The 26,626-nt window shown below is 46.2% G+C and overlaps 1 protein-coding gene across 2 annotated transcripts in view; it reads right to left on the bottom strand.

Moving 5' to 3' along the window:
* Positions 1–26,626, bottom strand: part of LOC140393690 (fibroblast growth factor receptor substrate 2-like) — a 91,594-nt gene that overhangs the window by 8,291 nt on the left and 56,677 nt on the right. Inside the window, exons 3-7 of one of the 2 annotated variants that reach the window (XM_072479983.1) lie at positions 22,491–22,579; positions 20,898–21,084; positions 14,552–14,713; positions 5,848–6,014; positions 543–1,492 (exon numbers count right to left, since the gene is read on the bottom strand). In XM_072479983.1, coding sequence (XP_072336084.1) covers positions 543–1,492; positions 5,848–6,014; positions 14,552–14,713; positions 20,898–21,084; positions 22,491–22,556 — 1,532 coding nt within the window. In that variant the 5' untranslated portion in view covers positions 22,557–22,579. Of the gene's footprint in view, positions 1–538; positions 1,493–5,847; positions 6,015–14,551; positions 14,714–20,897; positions 21,085–22,490; positions 22,580–26,626 lie in introns of those variants that run through there. The other variant, XM_072479984.1, reaches the window with a different exon arrangement.

The following is a 26,626-nucleotide window of genomic DNA, read 5'->3' as shown; positions in this document are numbered from 1 at the left end:
ACCCTTGGCAAAAGCATCCGACCGAGGCCTCGCCTCCACCCCATCCCTGGAAACCCACCTAACCTTTTGGACACTGAAGGGGCAAGTTAGCATGGCCAATTCACCTAAACTGGACTGTGGGAGGAAACCGGAGCACCCGGATAAAACCCACGCAGACACGGGGAGAACGTGCAAACTCCACACAGACAGTCACCCGAGGCCGGAATTGAACCCTATTGCTGTCCCTCGTGCTGTGATGAAGCAGTGCTAACAACTGTGCCACCACGATCTTTGTGGTTTGACTGACCCAGACAGGGGATGCGAAGTTAGAAATCAATCCGGATCCCCCATTGTTATTGCTAATCCAAGCAGGAAATAGGCAAAGGTGGAAATGAAAGATCAGCTGTATTGCACCTCATGGTCAAATAGCTGCCCAGGTCCATGCAGGAAGCGCAGTGATTTGCGCACAGAGACTTTGAGTCCTAATAAATGGAACTGCACTGCAATCAGAACAAGATGATGTAAATACCAATAGCTCAAGGATGAAAATTGTTGATGCTTACAATGGCAGATCTGTACTGTTGTGCCTCGTCTTCCTTGATGTCCCATCATCCCTTGGTAGTGCTTTTTGCAAACTGGACATAGCAGCTGTTTTTTTTATGTCTATCACAGCGTAAAACTCAGTCTTACGTGTTGGAGTTGGCGGGACTGGAGTGCTGGGCATTTTGGGGGTCTGGGGGTTATCCGAGTCACTCCCACCCTCCAGCTCCACTTGGATATAGTTTAATTGTCTTTGTTCGGGGCACGAACGCTTAAAGTCAAAGCTGAAGACATTTGGAGTGCAATCCCGCCGCCGGGTGAAGTCTACTTTATGTAAACCAGGTTGAATAGTTACATTCTCAGTATTGACATAGTTCCGCAGTGGGTCAAAGTTATTGTGGTATCCATTTTGTGGAGGAGTTCCAGGGTCACTCCAATCCTCTTCCTCTCGCCTTTGTGTCTGACTTTCCCACACAGGAGGCAAAGAGGGCAGGTTTTCATAGTTCAGCATGGCTGTCTTCCTATGAGCACAGTTGTTAAGGTTCTGGCCATCCCCACCCATCTTGAGCCGACCTCGCCGTAACCCTGCGCCAGCGGACACAAGTAAACCATTAATATTCTCATAAGTCATCTTGTTGTTAGCTGCACATGCCATACTGTACTCATCGCCATCGTGGATATTATCTAGGTCCACAAAGCTCAAGCCACCACCACTGTGTTCAGTGTAATCTGTATGCCACTCTATCCTTTCACGCTCCAGTATTCGCTTCTGAACTGGCGTAGGACCCAGGACAAATTTGATATCCCCAGGCTGCAGAAGGACTTGAGGAGTTCGGTCCTCTGTGCCAGAGCAGTGATTTGCGTGGCTTCGCATCATTTCAGAGATGGACGGCCGTGCCTCTGTCAGACCATGAACACAGGATCTTTTCTTCCGCTCATCATCAACATTGGAAGTATTCACATATGTGTGAATCTGTAGAAGAGGGGGCCACAAAATATTGGTAAAAATAAATATAGTCACTACACACTTAGGATTTGTAAACATTAAGGATTTGTAAACATTACCAAATTCAATCAGGACATGGATCAGACAAATATAAAATTAATAGAAGAAACAAAATCATTTCACTTTCTCAATGTCGTAATTCAAACTATTTTAATTCAACTTATAACTGAAGAGAGTCTCCTGTTAGTTGACCTATCCTATGTTTCACTAATCGGAGAATGCAACCTTATTTTCTTAATTTTATCCAATTAAAAAATCTATAATTTACCAGAATCAATCATTTGCCCAATGACCTAAAAGGTCTATTGCTATGTTGTGAAATCAGTTTGGACAGTATAAGTTAGCAGTAATCGTAGTGGCGTTTAACGTGATTAAGTGTGGCTGAAAAATATCAGGCAAATTACTATGTAAATGGAAAGCAGATTCAAAATGCGTCTGGGCAGAGGGATCTGGGTGTCTTTGTTCATGAATCGCAGAAAGTCTGTGTGCAGGTACAAAATATAATAAGAAAGGCGAATGGAATGTTAGCGTTTATGGCAAAAGGACTGGAGTCTCAAAGTAGAGAAGTATTGTTGCAATTGTATAGGGTGTTGGTAAGACCACATCTGGAGTAGTGTCCAGTTTTGTTCTTATTTGAAGAAGAATGTGATGTTATTAGAAGCAGTTCAGAGGAGGTCCACCAGATTGATTCTAGAGATGAAGGGGGTGACGTATGAGGAGAGATAAAGAGGTTTGGGCTTATACTCGCTGGAATTTAGGAGGGGATCTGATCGAGGTATATAAAGGGATTGATAAAGTAAATGTAGACCAAATGTTCCCCCTTGTAGGGCAATCTAGAACAATCGACTGGGAGCAGAGCCTAGTGGGGAAAGACAGTAGAACAGCAATGGCAGGAGTTTCTGGGAGTAATTGAGGACACAGTACAGAGGTTCATCCCAAAGAAAAGAAAGGTTATCAGAGGGGGGATTAGGCAGCCATGGCTGACAAAGGAAGTTAGGGAATGCATCAAAGCAAAAGAGAAAGCCTATAATGTGGCAAAGAGTAGTGGGAAGTCAGAAGATTGGGAAGGCTACAAAAACAAACAGAGGATAACAAAGAGAGAAATAAGGAAAGAGAGGATCAATTATGAAGGTAGGCTAGCCAGTAACATTAGGAATGATAGTAAAAGTTTCTTTAAATACATTAAAAACAAACGGGAGGCAAAAGTAGACATTGGGCTGCTCCAAAATGACGCTGGTAATCTACTGATGGGAGACAAGGAAACAGCTGAGGAACTAAATAAGTACTTTGCGTCAGTCTTCACAGTAGAAGACATGAGTAATATCCCAACAATTCAGGAGAGTCAGGGGGCAGAGTTGAATATGGTAGCCATCACAAAGGAGAAAGTGCTAGAGAAACTAAGAGGTCTAAAAATTGATAAATCTCCAGGCCCAGATGGGCTACATCCTAGAGTTCTAAAGGAGATAGCTGAAGAAATAGTGGCGGCATTAGTTATGATCTTTCAAAAGTCACTGGAGTCAGGGAAAGTCCCAGAGGATTGGAAAATCGCTGTTGTAACCCCCCTGTTCAAGAAGGGAACAAGGAAAAAGATGGAAAATTATAGGCCAATTAGCCTAACCTCGGTTGTTGGCAAGATTCTAGAATCCATTGTTAAGGATGTGATTTCTAAATTCTTGGAAGTGCAGGGTCGGATTAGGACAAGTCAGCATGGATTTAGTAAGGGGAGGTCGTGCCTGACAAACCTGTTAAGAGTTCTTTGAAGAGATAACAAATAGGTTAGACCAAGGAGAGCCAATGGATGTTATCTATCTTGACTTCCAAAAGGCCTTTGATAAGGTGCCTCACGGGAGACTGCTGAGTAAAATAAGGGCCCATGGTATTCGAGGCAAGGTACTAACATGGATTGACGATTGGCTGTCAGGCAGAAGGCAGAGAGTTGGGATAAAAGGTTCTTTTTCGGAATGGCAACCGGTGACGAGTGGTGTCCCACAGGGTTCAGTGTTGGGGCCACAGCTGTTCGCTTTATATATTAACGATCTAGATGACGGGACTGGGGGCATTCTGCCTAAGTTTGCCGATGATACAAAGATAGGTGGAGGGGCAGGTAGTATGGAGGTGGGGAGGCTGCAGAAAGATTTAGACAGTTTAGGAGAGTGGTCAAAGAAATGGCTGATGAAATTCAACGTGGGCAAGTGCGAGGTCTTGCACTTTGGAAAAAAGAATAGAGGCATGGACTATTTTCTAAACGATGACAAAATTCATAATGCTGAAGTGCAAAGGGACTTGGGAGTCCTAGTCCAGGATTCTCTAAAGGTAAACTTGCAGGTTGAGTCCATAATTAAGAAAGCAAATGCAATGTTGTCATTTATCTCAAGAGGCTCGGAATATAAAAACAGGGATGTACTTCTGAAGCTTTATAAAGCATTAGTTAGGCCCCATTTAGAATACTGTGAGCAATTTTGGGCCCCACACCTCAGGAAGGACATACTGGCACTGGAGCGGAAATTCACACGGATGATCCCAGGAATGGTAGGCCTAACATACGATGAATGTCTGAGGATCCTGGGATTATATTCATTGGAGTTTAGGAGGTTGAGGAGAGATCTAATAGAAACTTACAAGATAATGAATGGCTTAGATAGGGTGGACGTAGGGAAGTTGTTTCCATTAGCAGGGGAGACTAGGACCCGGGGGCACAGCCTTAGAATAAAAGGGAGTCACTTTAGAACAGAGATGAGGAGGAATTTCTTCAGCCAGAGAGTGGTGGGTCTGTGGAATTCGTTGCCACAGAGGGCGGTGGAGGCCGGGACGTTGAGTGTCTTTAAGACAGAAGTTGATAAATTCTTGATTTCTCGAGGAATTAAGGGTATGGAGAGAGAGCGGGTAAATGGAGTTTAAATCAGCCATGATTGAATGGTGGAGTGGACTCGATGGGCCGAATGGCCTTACTTCCGCTCCTATGTCTTATGGTCTTATGGTTTAAGATATAGGTTGAGAGGCGGTAGATTTAAAACTGAGATGAGGAGGCAGGTTCTCAGAGGGGGTGAATTTGTGGAACTCGCTGCGTCATAGTGCGGTATAGTCTGAATCATTAAATGGTTTCAAGAGGGTGATAAATATATTTCTGATAAAAACATGTGAAAGGGATATGGAGAACAGGTGGGGAGGTGGATTGAGACCAGTAAGAGATCAGCCATGATCTGATTGAAAGGCGGAGCAGACTCGAATTGACTAATCCTGCTCCTAATTCCCATGCCCTAAAGCATTTTACTGATTTCCCTTTGGTTAGGTCAGTATCGTAACGGATAACTTGGATTTAATCGTTCATTTTTCCAATAAAAAACTATTTAACATCATTTCCAAAGATAACTTATATATATTCACTAATAAAGCACACTCTTCAGCATAATAATGAAATATAGTGATCTCTTCGAATTTAAATTCGGGCCAATTATTTGATAAGTAATTTGTTAATCCATTTTGATGACAGATGCAAGTCTAAATTAATGCTTACCTGGAACTCCAACCAGTGAGATATTTTTATGAATCATGTGCAATGGAGGATGCACTGTGGACTGTACATCTCATTTACGCGTTCAGTATGACATTTCTAGCACATATATAGGTTAAAGAAATTTCCTGTATATGTCACAAGATATACTTTCTGATCGAGTAAATGAGTGAAGGAAATGCCTGCATCTGTGTTTTAACAGGTTTAAGACTATTTACCCAGAGGTTATTGCTGCAATAGAATTTGGTACTTAATTCTGATCACTTCATGGTGATAATTGTGTAATGCATTTACACCGTCTTTGGTTGGGCAGCATATAGCTTCTTTCTAACCAAGTATCACCATACAAAGTGGCTTGTTTATCTTCCAGCTGATAGGGACAGGAGTAGGCCATTCAGTCCCTCTAGCCCATACTGCTATTCTGTTCGGTAACTTTAAAACCCTTGCCTCACAACAACATAGCAATCTCAGTTCTGAAATTTTCAACTCATCGCTCCGCAACATCCTTTTGAGGGTGGGAGGGGAAAGAGTTTCCGCATTTTCCTAAGCACAGTATAGACGTAAAGCTTCTTTCTATCTGTCCTTTCAGATGCTGACATTTGTTTTTTATTCCAATATTATGTCATAAAGTTATATACCTCCTCTCCAACAATGAACAATGTAATAAAAACAATGTAAAAAGGGAAAACTGCATGAACTCAAAAGAACATCAATTTTGTGTGCTTACGGCAACATTGAGGCTATAATGATTCATAGATGTAAAAATGTTCAATTTGTGAAGTAAATTGGTCATAAATAGATGTGTACGCACCTGATCATCACCTCCTACAATCAAAGGATGCGTGGAATCTTCACCCACTGAGGAGAGGCGCGTGCTTCCTATGGAGGGATGTCGAGTTGATGGGTGAGACGAACCATCGCCCATTGGGGGATAACAAGGGAAACCATTTGGAAATCCCGGCACAGTAAAACCAGGGGCTGAAAAAAAATTATTTGCATTCAGCTTTAATACAGCAAGCTGAACTGGACGTTCACATTAACAAACTATTCCAAACTCTTTCCAGTTATTTGGCTCTCTATTTGTTCCTTTAGCATTAGCCTTTTTCACATTCATGGGAAGATCATTGGGACCTTCCAATAAATTCAACAGGAAGACAATTTTTAGATTACACCAAGAGCCACACCAGCATGATATAATAGGAGAAAATCAGTTTCTGCACATCCCCCTTCCCCCAGTCGGAGAAATCATGTACTCTATAAAAACAAAAGCAACATATGTAAATTTGGGATCTAATGATGAAGTAGGAAGGTGTCAGGTAAGTAACACACATCGGATTTTAAACTCAAGCAAATGAGCAAAGTAACTTGTCTCTTCAGCCTTCATAGAATTTACAATGCTCAGAGAGACATTTGGACTTTCCAGTCTGCACCTGCCCTTGGAAAGAGCACCCTGCTTAATCCCACGCCGCCACCGTATCCCCGTAACCCCGCCTAACCTTTTGGACACTAAGGGGCAATTAAGCATGGCCAATCCACTGAAACTGCACATCTTTGGACTGTGGGAGGAAACCGGAGCACCCGGAGGAAACCCACCCGGACACGGGGAGAATGTTCAGACTCCACACAGACAGTCACCCGAGGACGGAATTGAACCCAGGTCCCTGGAGTTGTGAGGCAGCAGTGCGAATCACTATCCACCGTGCCGCCCAAATTACAGTCCTGCAAAGCAATAGGGGCTTTAAATCTTGATGTACATGGACAGAAAAAGAGGGCTTTTACTCTCATCCTACCACTACTCCCTTCTGTGCCCATCCTTGAAAACAATTCAAGTTATTCATAACTACACTTTCAAACTCCATGTCAAATTTGCACCATTCCATTCACCACATTATTTCTGCAGTTATTCATTTACTCACTTGGCCCTCACCTTTACTTTTGATATCCTGATCCATAAAACTTTAACACACCCATCCACGTCAATCCCACTGATATGACTCCCATCTTTGCTCCCTTACACGTCAGTGTACCCAGCGCACAAGGTGGTTCAACCAGCAACAAGTATCTATTCTTGGGACTCGTCTCTTCCTCACATGTTGCCCTTGGTAAGTCATCCAGATAGGAGATCAGTTACCAACTGTATGCTGACAACACTGGCTTCTGTTCTACAACCACCAGTCTGACCCTCTCTCCACAGTTCTTTAATTTTCCTCAGCTCTACAACCCTCTGATGCATTTGTACTCCTTTAATTCGGGCCTCTTGAGCATCTGAATTTAATTGCTCCATTATTATCCTGCCTAGGTTCTAATCTCTGGAATTCCAACCCAAGCCTCAGCACGTCTTTTTCCTCCTTAAAGCCGATCTCTTTGACCACATTTTTGGCCATCTATCTCGGTATCTCATCTGGCTCTATATCAAATTTTGCTTTAGAAACAGTCCTGTAACGCATCTTTGGACATTTGATTACGTTAAAGGCACTATATAAACACAAGGGGTTGTTGCATCAGTGATGTCATACTGAGTGTCCTATATTCCAGACTTCTACCCCCCACTCTCCTAACCTCCATAAGCTTCAACTCATCCAAAACCCAACTGACCACATTCTGTTTGACAGCAATTCCCACTAACCTATCACCCTGCTGTTGCAGACCTACAATGATGCATTAATTCAAAGTACACATACTAGATTTAAATCAGGTGGCACAGTAGCACAGTGATTAGCACTGTTGCTTCACAGCACCAGGGACCTGTGTTCGATTCCCAGCTTGGGTCCACTGAGTAGTTAGTTTAAAAGCTCTTACCTTTACAGGAGCAGCCCTTTGGATTTCGGCGGCAGCGGTGCGCAGGGGCCTTCTTGGAGGTGAGTAGTGAGTTTAAAAACCTTACCTTTACAGGAGCAGCCCTTTGGATTTCGGCAGCAGCGGTGCGCAGGGGCCTTCTGGGAGGTGAGTAGTTAGTTTAAAAGCTCTTACCTTTACAGGAGCAGCCCTTTGGATTTCGGCGGCAGCGGTGCGCAGGGGCCTTCTGGGAGGTGAGTAGTTAGTTTAAAAACCTTACCTTTACAGGAGCAGCCCTTTGGATTTCGGTGGCAGCGGTGCGCAGGGGCCTTCTGGGAGGTGAGTAGTTAGTTTAAAAACCTTACCTTTACAGGAGCAGCCCTTTGGATTTCGGCGGCAGCGGTGCGCAGGGGCCTTCTGGGAGGTGAGTAGTTAGTTTAAAAGCTCTTACCTTTACAGGAGCAGCCCTTTGGATTTCGGCGGCAGCGGTGCGCAGGGGCCTTCTGGGAGGTGAGTAGTTAGTTTAAAAACCTTACCTTTACAGGAGCAGCCCTTTGGATTTTGGCGGCAGCGGTGCGCAGGGGCCTTCTTGGAGGTGAGTAGTGAGTTTAAAAACCTTACCTTTACAGGAGCAGCCCTTTGGATTTCGGCGGCAGCGGTGCGCAGGGGCCTTCTGGGAGGTGAGTAGTGAGTTTAAAAACCTTACCTTTACAGGAGCAGCCCTTTGGATTTCGGCGGGAACCGGAAGTTCGACCTCTGGCAAGTCCCCCCCCCCCCAATAAATTCTGGTGGAGAGGAAACCCGAGACACTACACGTGTAGTGTCTCCCACCCACCCTCCTCCTCTAACCTAATAATAAGACCCATTGGTGTAAGGTAAGTGCCATATTATATTATTATATTATTAGCATTGTGCAGGTCAAGGATAGGAGGTGGAGGAGCAGTCTCTGTCAGCGAGAGAACCTGAGAACATCTCAGAAGGTAAGCAAGTGATTTTTACTTTTATACCTTTTTTTTCAAATTGTGTGTGTCGGGGGGAAACTGAAGTGACATCACAGAAAAGCTGTGACCTGAGTGGCTGGTTGGGATTCTAACCTAAATTTTTTTGAGTATTTGGGAACTAATTAAACATAATAACTTAATTATAATTTAGAGGATATCTAAGCCAGGGATCGGAGAATATTATAGTTAGCTATCGCATTTCTATTAGAAATCTAGTGCTAGGAAACAGATAGTTGACAGTAACTTTGTAATTTAAAAAAAAAGTATTTATATAAAAAAAAAGACACATTTTAATTTTAATTAATTGACGCAATGTCAGTTAGAGGGGTGCTGTGCTCTGACTGTGAGATGTGGCAGGTCCGGGAGGCTTCCAGCGTCCCGGATGGCTTCATCTGCAGAAAGTGCACCCAACTGCAGCTCCTCACAGACCGCATGGTTCGGTTGGAGCAGCAATTGGATGCACTTAGGAGCATGCAGGTGGCGGAAAGCGTCATAGATCGCAGTTATGTAAGTGTGGTCACACCCAAGGTGCAGGCAGAGAAATGGGTGACCACCAGAAAGGGCAGGCAGTCAGTGCAGGAATCCCCTGTGGTTGTCCCCCTCTCGAACAGATATACCCCTTTGGATACTGTCGGGGGGGATAGCCTCTCAGGGGAAAACAGCAGCAGCCAGAGCAGTGGCACCACGGCTGGCTCTGATGTTCAGAAGGGAGGGTCAAAGCGCAGAAGAGTAATAGTTATAGGGGACTCTATAGTCAGGGGAACAGATAGGCGCTTCTGTGGACGTGAAAGAGACTCCAGGATGGTATGTTGCCTCCCTGGTGCCAGGGTCCAGGATGTCTCCGAACGGGTAGAGGGAATCCTGAAGGGGGAGGGCAAACAGGTAGAGGTCGTTGTACATATTGGTACTAACGACATAGGCAGGAAGGGGCATGAGGTCCTGCAGCAGGAGTTCAGGGAGCTAGGCAGAAAGTTAAAAGACAGGACCTCGAGGGTTGTAATCTCGGGATTACTCCCTGTGCCACGTGCCAGTGAGGCTAGAAATAGGAAGATAGAGCAGACAAACACGTGGCTAAACAGCTGGTGTAGGAGGGAGGGTTTCTGTTATCTGGACCACTGGGAGCTCTTCCGGGGCAGGTGTGACCTGTATAAGATGGACGGGTTGCATCTAAACCGGAGAGGCATAAATATCCTGGCCGCGAGATTTGCTAGTGTCACACGGGAGGGTTTAAACTAGTATGGCAGGGGGGTGGGCACGGGAGCAATAGGTCAGAAGGTGAGAGGGTTGAGGGAGAACTAGGGAATAGGGACAGTGTGGCTCTGAGGCAGAGCAGACGGGGAGAAGTTGCTGAACACAGCGGGTCTGGTGGCCTGAAGTGCATATGTTTTAATGCAAGGAGCATTACGGGTAAGGCAGATGAACTTAGAGCTTGGATTACTACTTGGAACTATGATGTTGTTGCCATTACAGAGACCTGGTTGAGGGAAGGGCAGGATTGGCAGCTAAACGTTCCAGGATTTAGATGTTTCAGGCGGGATAGAGGGGGATGTAAAAGGGGAGGCGGAGTTGCGCTACTTGTTCAGGAGAGTATCACAGCTATACAGCGAGAGGACACCTCAGAGGGCAGTGAGGCTATATGGGTAGAGATCAGGAATAAGAAGGGTGCAGTCACAATGTTGGGGGTATACTACAGGCCTCCCAACAGCCAGCGGGAGATAGAGGAGCAGATAGGTAGACAGATTTTGGAAAAGAGTAAAAACAACAGGGTTGTGGTGATGGGAGACTTCAACTTCCCCAATATTGACTGGGACTCACTTAGTGCCAGGGGCTTAGACGGGGCAGAGTTTGTAAGGAGCATCCAGGAGGGCTTCTTAAAACAATATGTAAACAGTCCAACTAGGGAAGAGGCGGTACTGGACCTGGTATTGGGGAATGAGCCCGGCCAGGTGGTAGATGTTTCAGTAGGGGAGCATTTCGGTAACAGTGACCACAATTCAGTAAGTTTTAAAGTACTGGTGGACAAGGATAAGAGTGGTCCGAGGATGAATGTGCTAAATTGGGGGAAGGCTAATTATAACAATATTAGGCGGGAACTGAAGAACATAGATTGGGGGCGGATGTTTGAGGGCAAATCAACATCTGACATGTGGGAGGCTTTCAAGTGTCAGTTGATAGGAATACAGGACAGGCATGTTCCTGTGAGGAAGAAAGATAAATACGGCAATTTTCGGGAACCTTGGATGACGAATGATATTGTAGGCCTCGTCAAAAAGAAAAAGGAGGCATTTGTCAGGGCTAAAAGGCTGGGAACAGACGAAGCCTGTGTGGCATATAAGGAAAGTAGGAAGGAACTTAAGCAGGGAGTCAGGAGGGCTAGAAGGGGTCATGAAAAGTCATTGGCAAATAGGGTTAAGGAAAATCCCAAGGCTTTTTACACTTACATAAAAAGCAAGAGGGTAGCCAGGGAAAGGGTTGGCCCACTGAAGGATAGGCAAGGGAATCTATGTGTGGAGCCAGAGGAAATGGGCGAGGTACTAAATGAATACTTTGCATCAGTATTCACCAAAGAGAAGGAATTGGTAGATGTTGAGTCTGGAGAAGGGGGTGTAGATAGCCTGGGTCACATTGTGATCCAAAAAGACGAGGTGTTGGGTGTCTTAAAAAATATTAAGGTAGATAAGTCCCCAGGGCCGGATGGGATCTACCCCAGAATACTGAAGGAGGCTGGAGAGGAAATTGCTGAGGCCTTGACAGAAATCTTTGGATCCTCGCTGTCTTCAGGGGATGTCCCGGAGGACTGGAGAATAGCCAATGTTGTTCCTCTGTTTAAGAAGGGTAGCAAGGATAATCCCGGGAACTACAGGCCGGTGAGCCTTACTTCAGTGGTAGGGAAATTACTGGAGAGAATTCTTCGAGACAGGATCTACTCCCATTTGGAAGCAAATGGACGTATTAGTGAGAGGCAGCACGGTTTTGTGAAGGGGAGGTCGTGTCTCACTAACTTGATAGAGTTTTTCGAGGAGGTCACTAAGATGATTGATGCAGGTAGGGCAGTAGATGTTATCTATATGGACTTCAGTAAGGCCTTTGACAAGGTCCCTCATGGTAGACTAGTACAAAAGGTGAAGTCACACGGGATCAGGGGTGAACTGGCAAGGTGGATACAGAACTGGCTAGGCCATAGAAGGCAGAGGGTAGCAATGGAGGGATGCTTTTCTAATTGGAGGGCTGTGACCAGTGGTGTTCCACAGGGATCAGTGCTGGGACCTTTGCTCTTTGTAGTATATATAAATGATTTGGAGGAAAATGTAACTGGTCTGATTAGTAAGTTTGCAGACGACACAAAGGTTGGTGGAATTGCGGATAGCGATGAGGACTGTCTGAGGATACAGCAGGATTTAGATTGTTTGGAGACTTGGGCGGAGAGATGGCAGATGGAGTTTAACCTGGACAAATGTGAGGTAATGCATTTTGGAAGGGCTAATGCAGGTAGGGAATATACAGTGAATGGTAGAACCCTCAAGAGTATTGAAAGTCAAAGAGATCTAGGAGTACAGGTCCACAGATCACTGAAAGGGGCTACACAGGTGGAGAAGGTAGTCAAGAAGGCATACGGCATGCTTGCCTTCATTGGCCGGGGCATTGAGTATAAGAATTGGCAAGTCATGTTGCAGCTGTATAGAACCTTAGTTAGGCCACACTTGGAGTATAGTGTTCAATTCTGGTCGCCACACTACCAGAAGGATGTGGAGGCTTTAGAGAGGGTGCAGAAGAGATTTACCAGAATGTTGCCTGGTATGGAGGGCATAAGCTATGAGGAGCGATTGAATAAACTCGGTTTGTTCTCACTGGAACGAAGGAGGTTGAGGGGCGACCTGATAGAGGTATACAAAATTATGAGGGGCATAGACAGAGTGGATAGTCAGAGGCTTTTCCCCAGGGTAGAGGGGTCAATTACTAGGGGGCATAGGTTTAAGGTGAGAGGGGCAAAGTTTAGAGTAGATGTACGAGGCAAGTTTTTTACGCAGAGGGTAGTGGGTGCCTGGAACTCACTACCGGAGGAGGTAGTGGAGGCAGGGACGATAGGGACATTTAAGGGGCATCTTGACAAATATATGAATAGGATGGGAATAGAAGGATACGGACCCAGGAAGGGTAGAAGATTGTAGCTTAGTCGGGCAGTATGGTCGGCACGGGCTTGGAGGGCTGAAGGGCCTGTTCCTGTGCTGTACATTTCTTTGTTCTTTGTTGTTCTTTGTTCTTTGTATGTGTGGAGTCTGCACGTTCACCCCGTGACTGTGTGGGTTTCTTCCGGGTGCTCCGGTTTCCTCCCACAAGTCCCAAAAGACATGCTGTTAGGTGAATTGGACATTCTGAATTCTCCCTCTGTGTACCTGAACACGCGCCGGAGTGTGGCGACTAGGGGATTTTCACAGTAACTTCATTGCAGTGGTAATGTAAGCCTACTTGTGACACTAATAAGATTATAAATCTCTTCATGACCTTGTCCCTCCCTAGCTATGCAACCTCTTCAAGCCCTCAAACCCCAGATCCAACCTTTCGTGTGACTATGCCCTTTTCTCCCTCCCTTCACTTCACTGATTGGTAGCCGTGTCTTCAGCCATTTACGCCTCATGTTCTGTAATTTGCCCACTTATTCTTCCATCATGTCTCTCCTCCTTTTCAATCCCGCCTGAAAATCAACTTTGTCAGCCAAGCATCACCCCTCCTAGTATCGCCTGCCTTGCCTTCATGTTCAACTTGTCATTACACATCTGTGGAGCATCTTGGGACATTTGTTCTACATCAAGATGTTACGACACCCTGGGCTACTGCACGGTCAATTCCAGCCCCATAGGCTCCGGAGTCCCAACACAAGTGAATTAATCAATAATGCATATAAAAATTTCTGAAATCTTAATGGCCCTTGGCTGCCCAATAATTTAGTCACCAGGTTTGTAAGTTGAGACACAATTAATGTTTATTTATAACAGAAATCTGCAGTAATTACAAAGAATAATGACAAGCTAACCTATTCCGTCCCCTTAACTGTCCCACCCTCTACCAACACACAAACAAGACAAACAAACACAGATGGGTGGAAAGGGGTAGAAATAATAGGGATGAAGGTAAAAAGGACAAGAGTCCTTGCTTTCGATGTTGGATTCTTTGCCGGACGCTGTCCTTCCAGCAGGCTGACTGAAGCCACCGACCGGTGTACAGTTGATGGTCTTCTTGCAGAAACATTCATTCGGAAACAAAAATCAGCCTTGGCACTGAAAAGCACCTCGGAGGAGAAATAGCCAATCACCGCCTGATGCCAGGTAGAATCACAGCCTTCTGGGCCATTTCATTGGCCACCAACCACATCAATCAAATTGAGTCAGCACTGATGTCAGCCAATCTGCAATCACCAGGCTAAAGCAGCACAGCCTTCTGGAATCTGCTTGTTTGAATTAAAAGGCACAAGCCACTTTCCTTAAAGTCGCAGGTCCCTTAACCTTCCTTGGATCAAAATTGTAATAGTACAAAAGAAAAGAGAAAAACAGGAAACAAATGGTTTAAATAGGGGGATCCTTGCAATGATTATATCAATGCAAGTTGTTGTTGTAGGTGGTTGTAATTATACAGTTGGATAATATGGCTTTCAGGATTATAAGAAAATATCTGTCCAGCACACCTAACCCAATAAAACATACAAACCCAAACAGCCCAGAAACATCTGCCACAATGACTCACTGGTTGGTGTTTGAGGTGTCCTTGGTAAATCAAGTTCTGTTGGATGAGTGTTTCTTGATATCATCATGGGTTCCTCAACTACATTAATACTGTTACACTGCATGATCTCCTGAAGAAGGTTAAAAATCTCCTCAGCACGTGCACATTTGAAGGCAAAAATGCCTGTAAAATAAGTAATCATCAATTAGCTATTGCATAAAAATTGTGAAAGTCACAAGGCATCAAGGAAAAGTTTACTGTGATTTTAATCAATGAAATGCAGGGCTGCTTTGATTGGTTTACCACTTGAGATCTGGCAATCAGTGGCTTTATCAAATCGTCCTAATTTCACGCACCATAACACTAAGCCACACATACCCAGCACTCAGGATCAAGAATGGTTGCATGCAGGAAACACTGCATTTAAGTGCTACAGTAATAGAACTGGCTCCCAGTTCCATTGATGGTCAATGTGATCACTTACTGTGCTTTTCTACTCCAAGACAAATCAGTGCTACAAGCTTTCCTGCAGTTACTTTTAGTGTACAGTAGGTGGCGGACGGAAACTATAACAAATACTACGCAGCTCCCAGAACAAGAACAACACCATGCGCGGGATTCTCCGACCCCCCGCCTGGCCGGAGAATCGCCAGGGGGGGGGGGCGGGATGAATCCCGCCCCGCCGCTGGCTGCCGGATTCTCTGGCATCGGTTTTTCGGCGGGGGCAGGAATCGCGCCGCACCGGTCGGGGGTCGTTGGCAGTGCCCCCCCCCCCCCGGAGATTCTCCGCTCTGCGATGGCCCCAGTGGCCGCCTGTTTTTGGCCAGTCCCTCCGGCGTAAATCAAACAAGGTCCTTACCGGCGGGACCGGACTCTGCGGGCGGCCTGCGGAGTCCTTTGGGGGGCGCGGGGGGATCCGGCCCTGGGCAGGCCTGTGCCATGGGGGCACTCTTTCTCTCCGCGCTGGCCGCTGCAACAGTCCGCCATGGCCATGGCGCGAAGAACCCCCTGCGCATGCGCTGGGATCATGCCAGAACACGCTGGCGCTACCGCGCATGCGCCAACTTGTGCCGGCTGGCGGAGGCCCTTCGGCGCCGATTGGCGCTGCGCCAACCGCACCAGCCTAGCTCCTGAAGTTGCGGAGGATTCCGCACCTTCTTGGCGGTCTGACGACGGACTGGTTCACGGAGAATCCCGGCCCTTATCTCTCCAGCAGGATTTCTGTTTTATCTGTTTTGCCCTGTCCATCTTCAATGCTTTCCATTTCCCTCCTGATGTTTGACAAGGTGTTCATCAAAACTCACTTCCATTTCCTTCCTCAGCGACTGTCCCCATTTCCGACTTTCCCAATGTGGATTCCTACTCAAGTTCCACCCATTATGTTTTGAATGCACCCAGGATTACAGATATCTCTAGGACGTACAATGTTCTTCAGGCTGTTATTCTCACCGCATCCTGAGATCCACATTCAGTGCCATGTGCCGTGGTATACAAACACTCGATAGGTTTCTCCAACAGTACCGACTCACCCTACCTCAAAGCTGTCCTTTATAGAACATAGAACATTACAGCGCAGTACAGGCCCTTCGGCCCTCGATGTTGCGCCGACCTGTGAAACCACTCTAAAGCCCATCTACACTATTCCCTTATTGTCCATATATTTATCCTTGGCGAGTCCACTACTGTTGCAGGCAGGGCATTCCACACCCTTACTGCTCTCTGAGTAAAGAACCTACCTCTGACATCTGTCCTATATCTATCTGCCCTCAATTTAAAGCTATGTCCCCTCATGCTAGACATCACCATCCGAGGAAAAAGGCTCTCACTGTCCACCCTATCTAATCCTCTGATTATCTTGTATGCGTCAATTAAGTCATCTCTTAACCTTCTTCTCTCTAACAAAAACAGCCTCAGGTCCCTCAGCCTTCCCTCATAAGATCTTCCCTCCATACCAGGCAACATCCTCGTAAATCTCCTCTGCACCCTTGTCCCCTTTCATTTCATTCCTCGTCTCATCCAACGCATTTAAGGTGTTAAGGAACGCAAACTCCAACAGCTCATCGATCCCAACGCCCATCCCTCCCTGTCCCTCGGACCCCATCCCTACAAACCCCAGCCCTTGCTATGCATTCACCATACCCTCAGACCTCCCCCTCTCTGAGGCTGAACATGCTGTACTCAGCAAAGGACTCCGCTTCATACCCTTACTTCAATGAACTTTGGGTTCGACACGATGCTGAACTCTTCTTGCCCCGCATTAGTCTGCTTGCTCACTTCTTCGGGCAGGAGTCCTCACCCCATTCAACAGATCTGCCTCAAGTATCTCTCTCCAGCTGCTTACCTGCTCTTGATCTTTTCAGTGAGAACTGTCGGCGTGACATCGACCGTCTCAATTGCCCTGCTCCTCTCACCCACTCGAACCGGTCTCCTTCTGAAATGGTTGCGCTCTTCTCTCACAGGTCGAACCTTGCCTTTGTCATCAAAGGTGGGGTTGTTGTTGTCTGGCATACTGACCTCTAACTCAAAGGCTGAGCGCCAACTCTCATTCACTTCCTCCTACCTCCCCCTGGACCATGACCCCACCATCAAGCATTAAGCCATTATTCCCAGGAATGTCACTGACCTCATGTCCTATGGAGATCTTCCAACCTGAGTCTCCCAACCCCACACAGCCCGCTTCTACCTCCTCCTCAAAATCCACAAGGCCCATCGTATCAGCCTGTTCCTGTCCGACTGAACTTACTTCTTCCAATCTGGACTTGCATCCTCTCTCTTGCCCAGTTCCTTCCCACACAGATTTTATCAATTTTGTTTCCAATATCCACCCCTCTATCACCTTCACGTGGTCCATCTCCAACACTTCACTTCCCTTCCGTGACCTATCTCCATTTCTGGGGACAGACTGTCCACTAGTATCCATTACAAACCCACTGTCTCCCACAGCTACATCGACTACAGCACCACATCCTGTAAGGACTCCATTCCATTCTCCCAGTCCCTTCGCTGCATCTGTTCCAATGATGCCACTTTCCAAAACAGTGCTGCTGGCATGTCTCCCTTCTTCCTCAATCGTGCTTTCCCACCCACTGTGGTTGACAGGGCTCTCAACCGTGTCCAACCAATCTCCTGCGCCTCTGCTCTCCCCATCTCCCAGGACCAGGATAGGGTCCCCCTTGTCCTCACTTTTCACCCCATCAGTCTCCGCATTCAAAAGATCACCCTTCGCCAGTTCTGCCAACTCCAGCATGATGCCACCACCAAACACATCTTCCCCTCACTCCCTGCTGTCAGCATTCCACAGGGACTGTTCCATCGGTGATTCCCTGGTTCACTCCTCCATCACCCCAACATCTTACCCTCTTCCCATGTAATCACAGAAGGTGCACACCTACCCCTTTACCTCTTCCCTGTTCCCCATTCCAGGGCCTAAACACTCCTCAGGTGAAGCAGCGCTTCACGTGCGCCTCTTCAATTGCCTTCGCTGCTCCCAATGTCTCCTCTACATTGGAGAGACTAAACACAAACTAGCGACCACTTTGCAGAACACATTCATCCACAAGCAGGACCCAGACTTTAATGTCGCTCGCTATTTCAACTCACCGTCCTGCGCTCTCATCCACATGTCCGTCCTTGGCCTGCTGCATGTTCCAGTGAAGCCCAACGCAAACTGGAGGAACAGAACTTCCTCTTCCAATTAGGCACATTACAGCCTTCCGGACTTAACATTGAGTTCACCAACTTCAGACTATCACTTCTTCCACTGATTCATTTATCCCTCACCACTATCTCCCCTCTCCCCACCCCACTCCACCCGGTGTGCCCTGTTCCTCATTGCCGTTTGGCACACTGCTCACCTTTGTTCTGCCATTTACACATTCTGATAGCTTAATGTGCCACTGTCAGCATCCTTCTTAGCCATAATCACCATCATTAACATTCCCTTTGTGTTTCAGACCATCTTTGTCAATCGCTACCCTCTACTCAGGCCCTCCACTCAGATGGGATTTTACGACAGTCAACAATGGTTTGTTTAATGATCATCATTAGGCTTTTAATTACAGATTTTTATTGAATTCAAAATTTCACCATCTGCAGTGGTGGGATTCAAACCCGGTTCCCCAGAGCATTGCCGGGGTTTCTGGTTTACTAGTCCAGTTGTTATGGGCCAGGTTTTTCAGAACCCCAAAGTGTATCATGGAGTTCACCTGACCCAAGACTTTTAATAGATTGTGGTATGGGGAGCACACGGCCCACTCTACAGGTGTGGTACAGCAGAAATGGAAAAGTATTTTTTAAAGCAAAACAATGTTTATTCTATGAACTCAAGTTAACCTTTTTAAAATACAGTGAACATCTTAGCAACCATCAATTCAAATACAACCCCCAAAGAATACAACACTAAGTAATCCTTAATAACTTTCCAAACAACATCCAGAAGACAAAAGAAACACCTTTTAACAGAAGCACATTAGGACTACATTCACTACTGAGATCATTTATAATTCTGAATTCACCAAATGGGCAGCACGGTAGCACAAGTGGATAGCACTGTGGCCTCACAGCGCCAGGGTCCCAGGTTCGATTCCCCGCTGGGTCACTGTCTGTGCGGAGTCTGCACGTTCTCCCCATGTCTGCACGTTCTCCCCATGTCTCCTCCGGATGCTCCGGTTTCCTCCCCCAGTCCAAAGACATGCAGGTTAGGTGGATTGGCCATGCTAAATTGCCCATAGTAATCAAAAAAGTTGGGAGAGGTTATTGGGTTACGGGGATAGGGTGGAAGTGAGGGCTTAAGTGCAGACTTGATGGGCCGAATGGCCTCCTTCTGTACTGTATATTCTATGATCAAGAGATAGTCTTTTCATGGCAGAGAGATCAACAGTACACCTGCTGTCTGACTTCAGCTCCAACAATGAAAACTAAACTAAAACACACCCTGCAACAAACAGCCTAAAACAAAAGTAAAAAGCTGACCAACAGCCCAGCTCTCCACACTCTCGGACATCACTGCAGTAGTAAACACCCATTTCTTAAAGGTACTCTCACATGACACAGTGACAAAACCACTACGCCACCGCCCACACATATGACGAAGGGTCAACCAGACTTGAAGCGTGAGCTCTGTTCTCTGCCCACAGATGCCGTCAGACCTGAGATTTTTCAGCATTTTCTGTTTTTGTTTCAGATTAGAGCAACTGCAGTATTTCTTTTAATCCCTAATCAATTTTGGTGTGTTAGAGTGCGATTTATATTCAGCCATTGACTAAAGAAATAGAAACAGCTCATGTAAATAGGGATCCTTCCACAATTTTGAAGAATAAAGGGATTAAGTGTTATGGTGTTCGGGCCGGAAAGTGGAGCCGAGTCCACAAAAAAATCAGCCATGATCTCATTGAATGGCGGAGCAGGCTCGAGGGGCCATATGGCCTACTCCTGCTCCTAGTTCTTATGTTCTTATTTAACAGTATGCATTTTATACACACTGTATTGAAGTGATCTAAAACATTTGGAATGGTTATAGCACAGAAGGTCGATCAGTGTGCTGCGTTCATTTTGACTCACTGCAAGAGAAATCCAACTAGCCTCACTCAGCATTTGGCCCAACATATCTATCCCAGTGATTTAAGCTCTACTATCACCTCCTCCACCCCACATATCCGAACTTTATCAGAGTACCATCTTATTCTTTTCTTCCATCTGTTCCCATCGAACTCTCCCGAAAACATGTGCCCTTAAATAGTTAGTTGAGGTTTCATAGCAACGTGAGCAACCACCATCTGCTGGATTTTATTTCAGCAACCGGAGACAAGCTTATTGTTTTTCCTGGATTAGCCTCTAGTGGTTACCTCAGTTTAGCTTTGCCTTTCTGAAGAGACAGATTGGCTATTTGTGGGATGGAAGAGAATCATAGAATTTACAGTGCAGAAGGGGGCCATTCGGCCCATCGAGTCTACACAGGCCCTCTGAAAGAGCAACGTCCCCATAATCCCGTATTCCCATAACCCAGTAACCCCACCCAACCTATTGGACACTAAGGGGCAATTTAGCATGGCCAATCCACCTAACCTGCACATGTTTGGACTGTGGGATAAAACAGGAGCACTCAGAGGAAACCCACGCAGACACGGGGAGAACGTGCAGGCTCCGCACAGACAATGACCCAAGCCGGGATTCTAACCTGGGACCCTGGAGCTGTGAAGCAACTGTGCTAGCCACTGTGTCGCCGGGTTTAGGATTGTGTTCCAAAGTTTCCTATTAAACAAAAGCCACTGGCCTGAATGATACAGAATTTGTTTAGTACATTTATAGAAAAGAATGAAGAGCTTCCAGAATATTATTAAACAGTTCAGCTGACAATTCAAAAACGAACCTTGCCCAGTCTGACACCTTCTTCCACTTTCAAATGAGAAGAGGTTGGAGTCGTAACCATAGCGGCGCAGACAGAGGTACGGCCATCTCACAGCATCTCGTTTCCTGGTGTGCAAAATCAGCTCAGAACTGGTCAGTTCCATGATCCCTGAGCCCAGCTCATTACCGTCATCATCTACGTTTGTCACCTGTGGGAGAGTATCATTGTAATGATGTACTGAGAATCATGTTTTATCTATTCTTCGCACACCTCCAGTCAGCTTTCATATACATACGGCTATAACATTCGGATTTACCCCTCCACCCTTGGTCACATACGTTGTGTCATACGAAGCTATGCAAATGCTTGTCCAACATCAAGCTGTGTATGAGCCAAAACATTCTGTAGCTAAACACAAACAAAACCAAAGCCTTTCCACAAACCTCTCAACCACTGTCCATTAACTCAACCCCCTCCCACGATCTCCATTCAAGTTCAATCCAATAATGTCGACCTTGGTGCATTCCCAGCTTTCAATTAATGGGGAAATACCAAAACATTTTAGAAATATTAGCTTCTAAATATTGGGACAACTTAAGGGTTCAAAGCAAGGGATTAGAATGTGTTTGTTTGCAGTGGTCAGGGTTTTTTTTTTAAAAAATTATCTGCAGGGTCTGGGTAGTTTTAGCAGTCAGCACGTGAAATTGACCAAGGAGTGTGTTTTTCAGTCTGGCCTACTGGTTTGCCTAGGGAGGTCCCTGGGGAGTTAAAGTGCTTTGCAGCCTGCAGAGAGAATGCTTTTTTTTAAGCTTGGGGAGGCGAGGTCATTGCTGGGTGGAGCCAAGGAAGGCAGAGAGACATTTTGAGAAGCTGTGGAGAGAGGCAGTTTTGGAGAAAGCTGTGGAGAGAGACAGGGTTTTGGAGAAAAGGCTTTTGGAAGCGAAGTTTGATCTGACGACCATCGTTTTTCAGGCCACAAGGAAAGGCAGTTTTCTTTTCCAGTACGATAGTTTAAGAAAAAGTAGTGGTATTTGTGAGGCTCAGCAGTCAAAAGAGGCTAAAACAACCAAGTTGAAGCAGCTATTTTGAAAATATTCCGCCAGAGTCTGAACAAGAACCAGATTGAATCTGTTCTGTAACACAAATATTACTGCATGTCATGTTGGATTGAGAGCTGTATATTCCTTTTTTGTTGTTTAATGGGAAATTGTATAATTGTGATAAGGCTAATTGTAAGGTGTTCTTTTTCGAGTGTGAAATTGTGTGTTAGAAATGCCAAAGCCCTATTTTTTCATGCAATCACTTCTGGAGCAAATCATTCTTGCTGCAAAGTCTCAAAATAAACTAAAATATTAGGGTTGGGGTCTGGTCAGGGATCATAATATCCATTGGTCAATTTGAACTCCATGCAAAAAGAGAACAAAACTTTAGGATATTTGCCTAAGTAGCCCATGCAAACAAAAAAGTTAAGTTGTTATTCTTATTGCAAATAATGTAGGGAACATATTAAGAACTGCTCTGGCTTTTACAAAAAGTATTTCTTTCAGTTGAGGAAGGTTTCAATTAATGACAGCCAATCGATCAAATTGTTTTGGGTTAACGTGAAAATGTTACCTTGAATTTGGTTGGGTGGTTGTCTGCGATTGTGTCTTTATCCAGACAGCTCCAGCAGCTCCCCATGGCTTCAGCAGACCAGCTGATTTCTAAATAAAACAAATTAATGCAGATGCAATTCAGCTCTCGAACTGCACTCCATTGTAGAAATCATGTGCCAATACCAAAAAAGTTAACCGTTAAAAAAAATAATACAGATTTTCTCCACAAACTCCACTTTGGTCAAAATGATACAAGATTAGTAGCTATTAAGGTACGTTCTTGCACATTACAATGCAATAATTTATAACAATTGTGTAAAAATCAGCTCTGCTCAGCAGAGTTTTAAAGTTCACAATCTATTAAACATTCGCTTTTCTTCTTACAAAGTTTGTTCCTGTTTATCTGGCTGACAATGTTCCACCCCTCAAACTCCCCAAACCAAACAGTTTGCCTTCAATATGCCTCAAAGCTTCCCGCAAGGTTCTGCCCTCTGAGTCACTGCTGAACTATCCTCTATTCCACTCACTCCCTTTCCTCCGCTGAACACCTCCCCCAACTGAGATTGGTTAAAGGAACAAAGAGATGTTTTAATACTCCATATTGTTTTGCCTTGCTGCTTTAATTTACTTTTCTAAAAAAAAAAAGATATACACCATCTCCTTTATCATCAAATTTATATCATTTACAAATTAAACATTGTAAAGGGTCATTAAAATGTAGAGTTATTTTCCAACTCATTTGGCGGTTTACCTCCGATGTCACATTTCCGGTTTACACACAAATACATCCATTCACAGGACCTCAAAAATGTAGAACACTCGGTCCTTCCTTCTTCCTCTAAACTACAGGATAAATGCAACCCAGACAATTTCTGCCCTATCAGTCTACTCTCCATCATCAGCAAAGTGATGGAAGGAGTCATCAACAGTGTTATCAAGCAGCACTTACTCAGCAATAATCTGCTCACAGACGCTCAGTTTGGGTTCCGCCAGGGTCACTCAGCTCTTGACCTAATTGCATCCTTGGTTCAAACATGGACAAAAGAGCTGAATGCCAGAGATGAGGTGAGAGTGACTGCCCTTGACATCAAGGCAGCAATTGACCAAATACGGCATCAAGGAGCCCTAGTTAAACTGGAGTCAAGGGGAATCGGGGGAAACTCTCCGTTGGTTGGAGTCACGCCTGGCACAAAGGAAGATGCTTGTGGTGGTTGGAGATAAATCATCTCAGCTCCAGGACATCACTGCAGGAGTTCCTCAAGATAGTGTCCTCGGCCCAACCATCTTCAGCTGCTCCATCAATGAACTAACTCCCTTTCATCATAAGGTCAGAAGTGGGGATGTTTGCAGATGACTGGACAATGTTCAGCACCATTTGCGACTCCTCAGATAAAGAAGCAGTCCCTGTCCAAATGCAGCAAAACCTGGACAATATCCAGGCTTGGGCTGACAAGTGGCAAGTTACATTTGCGCCACACAAGTGCCAGGCAATTACCATCACGTGCAAGAAAGGATCTAACTACCACCCCAGACATTCAGTGGCATTACCATTGCTGTATCCCCCACTATCAACATCCTGGAGTTACCATTGATCTGAAACTGGATTAGCCACATTAATACTGTGGCTACCAGGACAGGTCAAGGGCTAAGAATTCTACGGTGAGTAACTAACCCCCTGGCCCCCCAAAGCCTGTCCACCATTTACAAGGCATAAGTCTGGAGTGTAATGGAATACTGTCCATTTGCCTGGATGAGGGCAGCTCCAACAACACTCAAGAAGCTCGACAGCATCCAGGACAAAGCAGCCCGCTCCTCCTTCCACAAACATTCAAATCCTTCACCACCAACGAACAGTGGCAGCCGTGTGTACCATCTACAAGATGCACTGCAGTAACTCACCAAGATTCCTTAGACAGTACCTTCAAAATCCACTACCATCTAGAAGGACAAGAGCAGCAGATACCTGGGAACCCCACCACCTGGAGGTTCCCCTCCAAGTCACTCACCACCCTGACTTGGAAATATATCGCCATTCCTTCACTGGCACTGGGGCAACATCCTGCAACTCCCTCCCTAACAGCACAGTGGGCGTACCTGCACCTCAGCGTCTGCAGCGGTTCAAGAAGGCAACTCACCACCACCTTCTGAAGGGCAACTAGGGATGGGCAACAAATGCTGGCATAACCAGTGCCCCACATCCCCTAAACTTGAGCGAGAGCATGACCATTAGATTGCTGGAAAGGCCAAAATCGAGAACCCACGGCGGGCGCCGATCTGTTTGCGATCTAACCAGCCTGCTTCTGTTGGTGAAATCAGGATGCCGTGTGGTGTGGCGAGATACCAGTAATCGCCACTTATATTTAACGGCCTCCCGTAAACTAACCGTCTCCCCTGAAAGTGGTTACCGCAGGCACCACTTAGTACCTTTTTAAACATGTGAAGTTGGCGGAATGGATCCGAGGAGATGAGTAGCTATGTTCGCTCCCAGGCAGTTTGCCCAGGGGCACTGGGGTTGCTGCCCCAGTGCTTTGGGGGGGGGGGGCTTTGTCAAAAGGGGGAGGGGAAAGAGGGGGTCGTCCCTGGGATTTGCTGAGTGAACCAGGGAGGGATTTGCACCCAGTCCAGGTAACATTACATGCAGGCGTCCGGGGTTCAGGGGCCCCTGCTGCGGCTGAGAATATGGCTCAAGCTATAGAATGTCAAACAGAGTTTTAGTATGGATCTAGAATCAAGTTTGATGGGAAAATGAAATGTCAAAAAGAACTTTTGGTCTAATGGAATTCATGTTATCTCTTGTGTTTTTGCGCTAGACAGTTGCAGTAACAAAACACTGCCTTGGGAATCGTTTTAGCTGAGAGCCACAGAATGCTGTATTTCTCAGGCCTCCTCTAAAGGGGCTGTCCTTGGGAAGGAAACATTGTCATTTTATTATATAAGTAATTGTCTGCTGTATTAACTTCGACTTGCATCTGTAGACACTCTGATGTACAGTGCTCAAGTCCCGGCCGTGAATAAACGTACGTTGAAGTAACTTGGTGTTCGATTGATCATTTCATCCGGACTGAAAATAAACTAATTCACACGGCCAGGGGTACATGAGCGGAACATGTCGGATGGCAGGAGATGTAGTCGCCAGTCTCTTAACCTCTCCAATTCCTTACAGATATTATATAAAACAGATGATAACTTAAACCCCTGAAAGGCCGTCATCGCGGCGCTGCTGGGTAGGCCAGGGGCCATGAGGTGGAAAAGGCAGCGGCCCATGTGCAGGGCCCTGCCCCACACCCGAGGACCCGGCCACACATCAAGCGAGGGAGGGACCCAGAGGGGGATGCCAGCAACGGCCTTTGGTGTGCAGGCGTTGCTGGTTTTCCGAACAAATGACGGACAGCGTGTGCCTTAGTAGGTTCTGCCTCAACAAGGAGATGGTGCGGCACCCGTACCCGTCCTCACGGACTTGGCACCACGTGGAGGAGGATGCTCGCTCCCGGTGGCAGTCAAGGTCACCACAGCATTGAACCTCTACACCTCGGGATACACCTCAGGATCATTCCAGGGCTCGAGCGGGTATTTGTGTGGCACCTCACAGCTACAGCCCACAAGTGCACCCGGGATATCATGGGTGCCCTGTTTGCCCAGGCAGCAAGCTATAAAAACTTTGACGTGGCACCTGGCCCAAGAGGCCTGGACAGCAGGATTCTCTGCCAACGACGGGATGCCCCAGGTCCAGGTGGCACGCTGTCACTTTGCGCATACCTGCACTACATCAACAGGAAGGGGTTCTATTTGCTGAACGTCCAGCTCATGTGCGACCACCACCTCGATATCATGCATGGGTGGGCACATTTCCCAGGGATTGGGCAGGACAGCTACATCCTGGGGCAGTCGGACACACCCGGTCTCTTTGAGGACCACCCCAGATTGGCCAGTTGGCTCTTGGGGGATAAGGGGTACCTGCTGAGGATCTAGCACATGACCCCAGTATGGAGGCCGGTGACTGATGAAGAGACCAGATATAACAAAGCCCCTGCGTGTCCCCAGGATGCAGATCAGAGATGGAGGCAGCCTGCTGCTCATCGCGTCCTGTGGCCTTCAATTCCCCATTTGAGCAACCTCTGGTGACCCTGGGGCCGGCGGACCTCAGCCCATTTGCCA

Source organism: Scyliorhinus torazame, chromosome 17, assembly GCF_047496885.1.
Source record: "Scyliorhinus torazame isolate Kashiwa2021f chromosome 17, sScyTor2.1, whole genome shotgun sequence".
Taxonomy (NCBI): domain Eukaryota; kingdom Metazoa; phylum Chordata; class Chondrichthyes; order Carcharhiniformes; family Scyliorhinidae; genus Scyliorhinus; species Scyliorhinus torazame.
The sequence above is the reverse complement of the archived record's forward strand: the minus strand, read 5'-3'. Positions and strand labels throughout refer to the sequence as shown.